The sequence below is a fragment of the Carlito syrichta genome, unplaced genomic scaffold (assembly GCF_000164805.1).
Source record: "Carlito syrichta isolate Samal-C Ts95f unplaced genomic scaffold, Tarsius_syrichta-2.0.1 Scaffold305614, whole genome shotgun sequence".
Classification (NCBI taxonomy): Eukaryota; Metazoa; Chordata; class Mammalia; order Primates; family Tarsiidae; genus Carlito; species Carlito syrichta.
Window position 1 is genome coordinate 247,773 of NW_007249710.1, and position 13,618 is coordinate 261,390.

Sequence of the window (13,618 nt, forward strand, 5' to 3'; positions counted from 1 at the left end):
ACAATGGGGCAGGCAGAAGAAATGAGTAAAGCTGCAGATGTTTCTGAGGCCTCTGACATGGTGTAGTGTCAAGAACACTAGATTGGGAGTCTCTAGCCCTGGATATTTGGGTTCAAACTTGATCTTTTAACTAATTAATGTTGTGACCTTGAAAATAACACAGAAACTCTTAACCTGGGAAATTATAATAGCTAAATTTTAATGGGTGCTTATCATGTGCCAAGCTCTGCTCCAACTTTGCAAATAATACCTAAGACTGGCACTAATGTCTTCCCTACTTTACAGATGAGGAAACTGAGTCTTCAAATAGTTAGGAAGATAGGTCTGGGATTAAACCCAGGGAGTCTGACTTTAGAGTTCACATTCTGCTCTCTTCTGTCATATACTGTTCAACTGGGAGGATTTTCATAAGGATTAAATGTATAACATTTTCCACAAATCTAGTACATAGTTGGTGAATGACAAAAGCTGATGTATGTCTTTGTTTCCCTCCAACTTTGGGATCTCATTCATGTACCTGCTAGTTGGAGCCATGAAGGACACGGACTTAACATAGCTGGGCCATGGGATGATGGAGGAGGTGATGATGGGGTAGCTGCAGAGGCCTTGAAAAGGGGATTTCATTTAACGAATAGTACACACCAAGTGCAAACAAAAACATTCTGGCCATTAAGACATTGAACAGCATAAGCAAGAGCCCCAAAGACCGCTTAATAGATTGAAATTTACAAGATCACTGGGAATGATTTTTTTTTCCTTCTGGAATTAACTCAAGCAACAGGGCCCTCCTTAGCTCAGCAAATAACTCTTCTAGACTATAGAAAAAAATGGCTTGCGACAGCTTTTTGATTCACAAGAGTTTGCTGTATTTACCATGTGGCAGAGACCGGGCACACACACAAAAAATAAAACCCACTTGCTCTGATAAGGGAGCTTCAAGATTTGTGGGATAGTATAGAATAAGCAAACCAACACTTCATAATAATCATAATAATAGCTAATACTTTATGCCTGGTTCTAAGTCAACTATCTCCCAAGCTTCAGCTCATTTACATGCATAGAGACCCTCTGAGGAATACATTTATTGTTATTATTCCCATAACAATGTGAATGAGAAAGCTGAGAAGTTAAGCAGCTTGCTCAAGGTGGTGGGCTTTAGACATTGACTGACTACAGAGTCCAAGCCTTAACCATTACCCTTAGGAGAGCGGAGAAAAAGGATGCATCCTGAGATGCAGAAAACCTACATACAGGTAGCAGGTAATTCCTGGGATAGTAGTCGTTTAAATAAATAGAAGTTTCTTTTTTCTCCTCTTGCATACATAAAGCAGAAATGCAGGAATTGGATAGGGGTGAGAGCTATGGTGAGAAAATGCCATTATTTGGGATCCCAGGCTGACGGAGGCTCCGCCATCTTTAACATGGACTTTCCAGGTTGATTTCAACATCTACCAGGAGACTGGGGAGAGAGAAATTATGGAGCATCTCACACAGAGGGGCAGGCCTGGTAGTGATGTGTACCACAGGGCTGCTGCCAACATCCTATTGGTTCAAACTCAGGTGCGTGGTTCCAGCTAGCTGCCAGGGCAGGGGACAGGGACGGTGGTTTTTAAAAATGCAGTCCATGGCTGGGCAGCTGCTTACCAGCAGCAATTCCAGCTATAGAAACAGACCCCAGAGCTTGGTGGTCTAGGCCACACACTTTTGGAAGCTACAAGTCCTTCTGTATGATGAAAGTAAGAAGGAACAGACAGAAGATGGATAGAGAGAGAAAGAGAGACAAGAGCAAGGCCTGGATATTGAGGACTGTGTGTGCCCAGAAGCTAAAGGGACTAAACTTATCCTGAGGACGACGGAAATCACTGCCCATTATAAGCAAGAAGAGACAAGAGCAGACTGGTGTGTTGGGAGAATCATTCTGGCTGCAAGTAAGGAATAAAAAGAATAAGGAAAGGAGACTGTGAGCCAGAAGCCAGTTAGATGGTTGCTATAGAGCAGAAAGATCCTGGGACCAGAATAAAACAGCAGTAGATGGATCAGAGAGAGGTAAGTGGATGTAAGAAATGATCCCTATTGTCTGGAATTCTGTATATGAAGGCCTACCCCTAACTTCTAATTCTTGTGAAAGCCCAGTCCATCTCCACTTCTAACAATGGTCTCTCACCTCTCATGAATGCCTGCTCCCACTTCCACTTCTCACTCTTGTCCAGTTTGCCTGTGCATTATCCTTAGATTGAAGTGAAAATGCCACTTCCTAGGGAACCCTCTCATGAATCCATCCCTTCCCCCCTTGAGCCCGAGTCAGTTCTCTGTTATAAACACTTATATCAGTGTGTATCTCCTTTTCATAGCACTTGACAAAGTTATCCACATGACTATTTGATTCATATGCCCATGGATGTACAGGGTTTCTTGTTGAAAGAAGAGAATGTCTTCTTCCCAGTTGAATTGCTAGTGCCTAATTCAATGTCTTGAACACAGCGGGTGCTCACTTCATATGTGCTGAATAAGTGAATGAATCAGTGAATGACTTACAAAATTTGGAAACCAGTAGCATGTTGGAGAAGAATTCATCACGATTCCTGTGTCCCTAGCTTGAGTAGCAGTACTCGGGTAGATGTTAGAGCCTTTTATGAACAGCAGTAGTTTTGTTTTCAACAAAATACACTTCTGTGGTGATGCTGTAGATGGTGGTGCCTTTTCTGCTGAAACTGTATGCCTGTCCCACAGCCCAAACCCTTCAACACACTGAGGGTCCTTCCTTAACCCATGCTTTCGAGGCTTCATGTTAAGATGATGTGTGGTTGATCAGTCACTCAGGGAGGACCACCAGCACATGGGCCCACAGATGGTGTGGAGCAGTCTCATGATGCCGCCTCTACAGAATCCACTCCCCATCTGTGGTTTCTCCTTTTAAATAGTTTGAATGGCACTGGGAAATGCCCCATCCATAATGAATAGAATTTAATCATTGAGTGGTAGCGATTTAACTCTGCCTGAAAGCTAAGCTCTGCTTTCCTTGCCAAGATCTGTGGCCCAGTTCCGGCCGCTGGGATCAGACCAGCTTCTCTCAGCTGCTTCTCTCTTCCCCCACATGCCTTCGTTGGATGCCTGTGGAGAAAACCTCAACCGAGCCCGGTGGAGATTCCGAGATGCTTCATCCAGCCCTTCCTGTGATTTGCAATTAGAGCCAGCCTGAAGGAAGAGCCAGCTGTCTTTGGGTTGTTTCTAAACCACCTTCTGGACATAATGCTGGACACATAGCAGGGACTGAATAAAAGTTTATTGAATTATTTCTGGCCAAATACTTGATGCAAAAAAAAAAAAAAAAAAGGTGCTACTTTTTTGGTGGGGAAAGCTAAGACCACCCCACAGTGGGGGTGGAAAATATGCCTGGGTGGAGGTGAGAAAATTAGAAAATTCACTTGCGTTAGTGGAATTTTTTGGCTAAAATAGTGTTTGTCTCCATGTGTCTCTCTCCAACTCTTCATCTCAGAATAATTTTAGATTTACAGAGAAGTTGAAAGGAAAATACAGAGACTTCCCATATGCCCTTTGCCCAGATTTCCTTAATGTTGACATCTTACATGGCTATGGTACACTTAGCAAAACTAAAGAATCAACACGGACACCACACTATTAACTAAACTACAGACTTTATTCGGATTCCATTTGTTTTTCCATGACTGTCCTTCTTCTATACTGGGTCCAATCCAGGACAGAAATACAGGAACCACTCTGCATTTCTTTGTCATGGCTCTTTTGTCCAGTTTCTGTGACAGTTTCTCAATCTTTCTTTGTTTTTCATTACCCTGACAATTTGGAGGAGTACTGGTCAGGTATTTTATAGTATTTCCCCCAATTTGGGCTTGTATGATATTCTATGATTGAATTGGAGTTACAGGTTTTGGGGAAGAATATCTTGAATGAAGTGCCATTCTCATTGTGGCCTCTCAGGGGATATAATACATACATGGAAGTAGCGCCTTTTTGCATCAAACATTTGGCCAGAAGTAATTCAATAAGCATTTATTCAGTTCCTGCTATGCATCCAGTGTTGTGCCCAGTATTATGAATATAAGGAAATCTCTCCTTCCTTCCCTTCCTCTGTCCCTCCCTACCTTCCTCCTTCTCTCCCTCCCTTTTCCCTCCTCTCTCTTTACCATTTATAGACTGTCAGGTATTCTGCTAAGTCCTTTGTTTTTCACTTAATCCTCACATGAGATACACCTTATTATTTCCATCTTACAGAAATTAAATTACCTGTGCAAAGTTATCCTGCTATTAAATGGTAGAGCTGAGGGTTGAATTCCGGTTTTCCTGTCTTCTTTCTACCAAACAATCCAGCCTTTGGGAAATAATAGCTGAACCTGCGAAATGTTGCTGGGAGGAGGAACACATACACGAATGCAAAGCCATAAGGTCCCACTTATGAGTGAGAACATTCGGTATTTAGTTCTTTCTTTCTATGAAGGATCACTAAGTATGATCACCTCCAACTCCATCCAGTTTGCTATGAATTCCATGATTTTGTTCTTTTTTACGGCTGTGTAATACTCTATTATGTATTTGTACAACATATTTTTATCCACCTTTGATAGGCAGTGAGTTTGGTTCCATGTTTTCACCATTGAGAATAGTGCAGCTATAATCATGTGTGTGTGCAGGTGTCTTTTTTGTACAGCAATTTATGTTCCTCTCAGTGTATTCTCGGGAGAAGTATTGCTGAATCATATGGAAGGTCAATTTTTGGTTCTTTTAGGAACTGCTACACTGCCTTTCATAGAGGTTGAACTAGCTTTCACTCCCACCAACGAGTAGAAGTGTTCCCTTTTCTTCACACCCTTGCCAGCATCTGTTGTTGTTTTGATTTATTGATGAGGTAATAGCACAAGGGAGGGATTGGCAGTTGATGGACACTGCTGGGAAGGAAGGAAAGGAGTGGGCATATAGCATCACAAAGGTTACCTGGTCCTACACCAGGGGAAGTGAGGACCAGTTGTAGGCCCAAACTTCACCTTCACAATACCTGCTTGTGTAACTAATCCTGACTTTTACCCCACCTATCCATAATTAAAAGAAAAGCAGGGGGATGGCGGGGGAAGAAAAGCCATAAGTATTCTCCTATAGCTTTTACTAAAGGGCTAAGGTTATTCAGAAAAGGGAATACAGTATGGCTTCTCAGAAGAAAAGGCATATGAATTAGGAGAGAAGACCATTCTGGAAAGAAGAAACTGTGTGTGAGAAGGCACAGAGGCTCAGAGGTTATGTTCTGAGAAGAGTGAGACGTTCAGTGTGGCTGAAGGGGAGAGTGTGTGGAAGAAGATGCCGATCTTGCCTTATCTTCCCAGAGATGTTTTTGAAGAGGTAGGCAAGAGAGGCACACCTAATCTCCCTCATCTGTCTGGTGCTAAGGGGCTGGATGGGTGGTGAAGCAGTGGGAGCATCCAGCAAGCCTGGGGCACATTCTGACACATTTATGATCATTCCAATTTCTCTAACCATCAGCTTCCACATCTGTAAAAGTGGAACGGTGCCCCCTGCCCACAGTAATCTCTACTGAGATGTTGTTATGATCCTCAGAGTAAAAGGGCTCTGAAAACTGAAAGCATCAAATTTCAGACACAAATGCAAACAACCTCATAGTAATAGTAATGCCACTCTCCAGAAATTGGACACACTTAATCCAGATGCTTAAAGTCATAGGAGCTTCACCAACAAGTTTTGTTCAATGGGATTGGCTGTGAAACCCTTGAAGTTCCTGACAAGGACCCACTCGGTTGCTTGTTTTGTTACTTTTCCTTTAAGAGCTTGTGAGCCAATTTTCAACCAGGTTCTAAAGATCTGATTAGGGTCATTACCATCTCAGGCCATCTGGCCATGCTATTGTCAGAGAAAAGCAATGTCTTGAAGATTTGACAGGGCAGTAGAGACACTTGAGCAATTCCACTGAGAGTGTATCCTGCTCTGGATTGAATTATTTTCTATGCTATATTAAAGTTTCCTTTAAATCATAGCTAAAGTTGGTGTTATTCACATGCTGTCTGAAAATTTCCCATCCCAGCCTTTGGTGAAAATCAGACAGAGGTATTGGTGCCATTAGGACTGCACACTTTGTATCAGCCCAATATAGGTTTAATCTTCTTTACCATCAAATCAACATCAGGGTAGGAAATGTGTACTTGGGACACAGTCTTTTGGCTCTTTAAAAGGTCTATACTTAGCACTAGGTAGAGGTTGAACAGATAGTTGTTAAATGAAGGAATGAATAATCTGGGTTTTCCCAACAGTCTAGGTTGTTGAGTGGAAAGAGAGTAGGTTTTGGAATCAGTCTGATTAGTGTATGAACCCTAGTTCTGCAATTTTCTACCTAGGTTTTCTTCAGGCCTGTGTGGACTCCCCACAATGAAAAAGGAAGGAGAGAGGCAGTCAAGGGAAATGGCAGTACTAGTTTCCTATTGCTGCTGCAGCAAATTACCACAAATTTAGTGGCTCAAAACAAAATAAAAAACCACACACTTACACACGCACAGATTCAGACTGGGTGTGGGGGTTCACATTTGTAATCCCTGCACTTTGGGAGGTCGGATCAGGAGGATTGTCCAGGAGTTCAAGACTAGCCTGAGCAACATAGCAAGACCCCCATCTCTATTTAAACAAAATAAATTTCATAAAAAATCAAAGCCCATAGATTTATTATTCTACAGTTCTGGAGGTCTAAGGTGCAAACCGGGGTTCACTAGACTAAGATCAGGGTCTTAGCAGGGTGGTGGTCCTTCTGGAGACTTCAGAGGAGAATCAATTTGCTGTCTCTTCCAGCATCTAGAAATCACCAGCACTCCTTTGTTCACAGTCCTTTCCTCTATCATCAAAGCCAGCAGTGTCACATCTTTACATCTTTCTCTGACTCTTCTGTCTCCCTCTTCCACATTCAAAGACCCTTGTGATTACACTGGGTCCACCTCGATAACCCAAGCTGATCTCCCTATCTCAAGTACCTTACCTTAATCACATTTGTAAAATTTATTTTGCCATTTTGTCAGCATACACACAGGTGCCAGGGATTTGGATGTGGGTATCTGGGAGGCCATTATCTCACCTACCACAGTAACCATGCATTCAGTGGTGCACTTATCAGATTTGTCAAGCCACAACTGGAGCACCTCCACTCCATCACCGACTATGTATAGAAGAGTTCCCAACAGGAGTTCCCTCTACCGTGAGAAAGGGGCCAGTTGTCATCTTGGGAGAAATCTAGTTCTAACCTGCGGGGGACTCTCTGTACTTTCTATTAAAGGCTGGTGGGTGGTCTAGGCTCTTTGTAGGACTCATTTGTTTTTGTAAGATGGCACCAACTGTCCTAGCTCAATTGACTGCTCACATACATGGATCTGCACATGGCCAAAAATCTTTTCTCTAATGGTAACGTTGAACTGCTGCAACCCGCCTTTCAAATCTTGGTTAGGAAAAATGCTATTAACTTCTGAGAGAGGAGTAGTCCAAGCATACCTTTACACTCTGTCCAAAGATTGAGCCTGACCACATTCTTTGGGTGCCAGAATATTTGCTCTTACTAAATTCTGCTTTACTTTGATGATCACATTAGGAACACAACATAATAAAAAAAATTCATGGAAATAGTTGCATTTACTATAATAGTTTTATTGAGAATGTTCACTGCACTTCATTATAAATTTCTCATGAGAAACCACTGAGAAATATTCTTCAGGTCTCAAAAAACAGTACTAGTTACGGTTTTCCCTAGTAACTACTTTGTTTCTATCAAATGAACATTAGCCCTTGTGGATAATCTTTCTTTCCCCCTATTTTCAGTCTCTATTTGGAAGCTAAGTGACAAAATTGTTATATATCTTCAGCAAATCTTGAGGATACCATATGCATGAGCATTGACTTATTCTCCTAGACTTGTTTTCCCTTTTCCTCAGTTCCTTCATTTGTTTTGTTTTTTAGTTCTTATTGTTGGTAGTATCTGTAAACCCAGAATAAGGCATGGAAAAAAAACTTGTTATTTTTTTGAAATTTTTTTCTCTTTTGTGAGACACACACCTCTGATACATTCCCTTTTGTTTCAGAACCAAAAATAAAAATATCAGATGAAGCATCACAGGTGTCAATGTATAAACATTGACTCTCAGCAGAACTGAGTCCAGCATCAGTTCTGGAGCTTATGCTGATAATATAAAAATAAGTCTCTAATGCTTAGTATGCTGAGCACACTAAGATCATAAATGCCAGCATTCTAAATGGCTTGCTTGCTGTTAGAGATTCACTGGAACTGAAATCCATTTCTTTTCTAAGGGATGCTTAGCTTTTATTATATCTTTACTCATGGCCAAAAGACATCAGCAAATTTGCTAACGTGATTGAAGATATTCTTCTTAAGGCATTTCTAAAGTTTTATATCTTTGCTTTCACGGTTTTGGATGTAAGTTTGTGTTCTTAGAAAGGAAAAAAGATAAATGTGCATAGAGTTTTGATAATTGTAGAAAGCCAAGATTTAAAAAAAAATCGATGCTAATAAAATCTCTAGTGAAAATATCTTTGAGATAGACCCAGTCATAAGACTTCATTTCTTAGTTCATCAAACCACAGAATCACCAACTCTGAGAACTCTCAAACCCTATTAGATGGGTCATTAATCTCTATATCCATAGATCTAGGATATGGTATGTGTTTAATAAATATTTGTTGAATTCATGGTAATACCTCCCATTCTCAGAAAGACTAGAGTCCTACCCAAATTGCAGAAGACTGTGATGGGCACACAGTTCTTGCCATGTGGCGAGCACATGGTATGCACTGAATGACTAACGCTGAGACACAATCAAACCATGTAACAATTCTGAGTTCTATCATTGTCCAGACTAGCAGAGACACACAAACGATAGATGATACTACATGTGCAACCACTTTTATGGGTATACTTTTGTTGTGGTGTAATTTTCAGTGTGCTAGCATAATCTCTGTCCACCTTTCTCCCACTCAAGAAAGTATATCAGAACACAAATGAATAGGAATGTCATGAATATCTTGAATCTACTGCAATTTATTGAAGAAGTAAATCATTCGCTATTTTTCCTTTTCAAATAATAGCAGTAGTACATGACTTGTGAAGCATCTCACAATGACTGACACATTTCATCATAATACCAAGACAGTTGAGGATGCTTATCAACAGAAACCATTTCTAAGGCCCGCTGTGTCCTCACATCATCTTGGAGAGCTCCCAAAAGAAGAATACCATCTCTTAGGTTCACCCTCTCCCCAATGCAGTCATCTATATGGGCTCTGCTTTCCATCTGAGCTCTACTAGCACAATAGGGATTATTCCTACTAATGGACATAACTCACCTAAGAATCTCTTTGTCAGTAGGGTGTCACTCCACTTCACTATCATGACCTTAAGAAAAAGAAGTCACAAGCAGCCAACTTACCACACCACCACCAGCTGAGTGCACAAGCACAGACATCCCTTCCCGGAGGTTGGCAACTTCAAAGAGCATCACATAGGCTGTGACGAAGTTCATAGGGAATGCAGCAGCCTCAGAGAAGCTCATGTCATCTGGGATCTTGTAGACAAACTCCACTGGAGTGCAGACCACTTCTGCCCAGGCATTGTAATTGACAAATGCCATGACACGATCCCCAATCTGGGTATGGGAAAATACAAGGTTAGTGGACGCTAGCTCATGACAGAGGTTCAAGGAGGGACCAAAATTATTGGGCGCTGTCCATGTTACAAAACATCATTGCTTCTCCTAACTCATTTGTGACCTCAGTCCAAAATTTTGAATTTCACAGTCATGTCTTCTGTACTTTGATGAAACAAATTACTTTTAAAAATACATTTGCAGTGAAAAAATAACAAACTACTACTTAAGTTTCACAGGTTATATAACCGATTTTATGAACCACTTACAATTCTATATTTCCTCCCTACCCATCTTCACCACTACCCACTACTATGGAGAACCAAGGAGGTTGGCTGGTTGAGGACTCATTCCCTCCTTGAAATTCTGGTCATCATTTAGATGGTAGGAAGAGGTCTGAGCAGTATTAGTGTATCTAATGAAGGTAGTAAAATGTTATACAGTCCATTCTTTCAAAACCACCTTTCACCTGGCTAACTTGTGCCTTTCTAAAAGAGCTTTTCAGGTATTTTAGTCCCTATACCCAAGAATGAGGGAATTAAAGCCTCACTGAAGAATGGATTTCTCCTCATGAGAAGTTTTGCTATATGCACATTTGATCACAATAGAAAAGCTATGATTTACTAAATAACAATAACATACTAGACTGCAATTTTCATTTTATGTCAGTTATTTTAGTTAATCTACATGACAGATTTATGGGGTATTATCCCCATTTTACACATGCAAAAACAGGCTAAGATAGGTTAAGTCCTTTGCCTAAGGAAACACGGGCTAAGGCCTGTCTGAATCCAAATATCTTTCTATGATATCACAATGATCTCTTGCCATGTTTGTATATTAAGCTTCTTCTTGATCTTAGGTTCTAGGCACTAGAGACATAATTGTAAATGAGGTGCAGTCTATGCTTTCAAATTGTTCATATTCCCTGAAATTTTCATGTGGCAAGAGCTATGAGTGACAGGTCTTAGAGGCAAATTCACTTGGAAGGGATAACATTCTAGTAGAAAACGCATCCTTAAGCCAAAGGCATGAAACTATGACGTGATGTTTCAGATACTGGCCCAAAGATAATACAGTAGGTTTTGTTGGGGGGAGGACAAAGGATGCTAGTGTATATCCTGGTGGTAAGCTCCCTAGGACCTTGGGGATTTGCCTGGCCGGCCAGTTCTGTGTGTTTTGGAATAGAGTTGTTACATCCCCAGTATGTGACTGGAACAGTGTCTACAAGGACACAACTGTCCATTTGGCCGAGGAATGAAGTAGTAAAAAGACAACAGAGCAACCCTGACTACCCTCAGACCTGGAAACTGAGTTCAGGTGGATGAGATAGTTGGGCACAGCAATAATATTATAGGTGATCCTGGGCAGCTCTGCTCCAGCCACCAGGGATCTTGTCAGCAGAATTGGTTTGCCTAATTCAGGAAAGACATCTGAATCATAGAATCAAATTGCTCTGCCCCAGTGTGTCTTCCAGGGCTCTCCTGTCAGTAACAGAGGCAAAGCAGAGCCTGGTCTGCTCGCTCTGAGGAAGAGACAAGTCATTAATCAATGTGATGATCTGATCACTGGGCAAGGAGGACTTTCTGACTGCCTCCTCACATATCCTTTTCTTATCCTCGAAAACTCGACATAAAAATAAGCAGGTCTTCTCCTCCCTGAATCCTCTCTGAGGCTGCTGGAGAGAGATAACTCCTTGCATAGACTTTTCTGCATGTTATTTGTGGCTCCAGCTCTCACCAACTTCTTCTCTCCTCTTTCCCAAGCCCCTAGATGACCTTAGATTTCTCTGATAAAATATCAGCCAAAAACAAAACGTGTCATCAGTTGGTGGGAGTTCAGACAATGGAGAAAAGGAGATGGGAAGGCTCGGTTCATGTGCCTGTCCAGTACCACCTCCTGTAGCCATACTGGAAAATCAACAGGAAAAGCTTGGGAAAGTGCATGTTCATACTCTCATGCCCTTGTACTTGCTGTTTCTGCAGTTGGCATTACTTATTTTTCTTTTCCTTTACCTATTTTTCTTTTCCTTTTGGAAAATCTTTCATTTTCCTTCAATGCTCAGCTCAGACATCTTCTTTTCTCTGAAACTTTCCTTCATGAGCAAACTTTCTCCACAAAACCAGAACTAGCAACTTTTCTATTATTAGTATTTGTGTTTACTTAGTGCTTCCCGTCTGCTGGCACTAGATATATAGCAAAGGTAACTGTACTTAATCCTCACAACAAACCTTTGTGGTAGTTTTTATTATTATCCCCATGTCACAGGCTAGAAGCTCAGAGCTGTTAAATCACTTGCCCAAGATCACACAGCTGTAAGTGGTGAAGACAGGATTTCAACTGAAGTCCACCTAATTCCTTATACAATCCTCCATTGTTGTGCTGATCCCACTATACTGGGTTATCCTTTTATGTGATTGGCTACTCCTCCGAATGGGAGCTCTCAGGGAGCAGAAGTTGAGTCTTACTGATTTATGGATTCTCAGTGCATGGCCCTGTGCGTGATGCATAGTGAACGATAAGTTGATGGAAGATGAATAACCAAACCTTCTCTAATTTCTCCATGGATGAGAAATGAGGAGAATAAGGGAAGAAGTTCAATCCTAGAGAAGCTTCAAATAGTCTCATAGGAAGCATCCCTGGGACTGAAGGGGCAAATTGGTGTCTGAAATTGACTAGAACTTCAGGAAACACTGTGGGTAGAGACTTCTAGGAGCTATTGTTACTAATAATAATGTGACATTTACCAAGTAATAGTATGTTCCTGAATCTAAGATAAGGCCTTTATTTACGTGATCTTGCATAATTCCCACCAGAATGCTGTAAAGTTCTTGAGCTTTATGATTAATAATAAATGCTTACTATGCCCTTTATATAGATGGTAAAACTGAGGCTGAAAGGTGAAGAAATTTTTAAAGAGCAGAACCAGAACGCTTTCAGTCCAGATATGTCTCACTCCAGAGCTCTCCCTTATTCTAGTCAGGCTCTATCTTCTCAGTGTTGCTAAAACAAGCTGTTACTAAGAGAAGGCTACCTTGACTGCCATCCAGGGCAGTTTGAGGGCCCTTCTCTTATTCACCAAGAAAAGATACCGAAACAACAAGAAACACCCCTGCAAAGCTCAAGCTTGAATCATGAACATCAATGAGTTTTCTTTCCTTGGATAAATGTCTATTCTTGCTGATTTTAGGGTGATTTTAAGTCAGCACTTGTTCATCCGACTGGCAGCAGCCTCAACCAAGGTCATGGTGAATTCTCTTGTTGCTAATATTTTTGTAGACCAGAGAAACCCCAGGAGTTGCCATGCCTGTTGTCATCTCTTCCTGGCTTTAGGTGAACATTCAGTCAGACCAGGTATGGAAGCCCACCTCAATCCTCTTGGAACCATGAAAGAAAAGGCTGCAGTGCCTTGAACTTGGATTCTAATCCTGGTCCTGCTCCTCATAGCTGTGTGACCACAGGCAAAGTGCTCAACCTGTCTGTCTCTCAGGGATTGTCCTACATCTCTCAGAGGGCTCACTGTGAAGGTTGAGTGATGCAACATGTGTGAACTATATTCTGTTATATCCTCAAAAAGAACATTTCAATTCAAAAAGCGCCTCTTCCCTTCCATGTCACTCTATTGCATTATTCACTTTTACATTCTTCAAAGCATATATCTTGTCTGAAGTTATCTTTTTCATTCATATATTGCATCTCCATTGCCTGCTTCCTCCCACTCCCAATTAGAATATCAACTCCACCAGGCACAGTGGCTCATGCCTATAATCCCAGCTTTTTGGGAGGCTGAGACAAGAGGGTTGCTTGAACCCGGGTTTGAGGCCCGCTGGGACAACATAGAGAGACCTCCTCTCTACAAAAAGTTAAAAAAAGATTAGCTCAGTGTGATGGTGCACACTTGTAGTTCCAGATACTTAGGAGGCTGAGGTAGAAGGATCACCAAGGTC

General features: G+C 41.4%; 1 protein-coding gene across 1 annotated transcript in view; it reads right to left on the reverse strand.

Moving 5' to 3' along the window:
- The window catches only part of VAT1L (vesicle amine transport 1 like), a 180,856-nt gene that overhangs the window by 136,584 nt on the left and 30,654 nt on the right, over positions 1-13,618 (reverse strand). Inside the window, exon 3 of the mRNA XM_008061797.2 lies at positions 9,456-9,671. Coding sequence (XP_008059988.1) covers positions 9,456-9,671 — 216 coding nt within the window. The remainder of the gene's footprint in view (positions 1-9,455; positions 9,672-13,618) is intronic.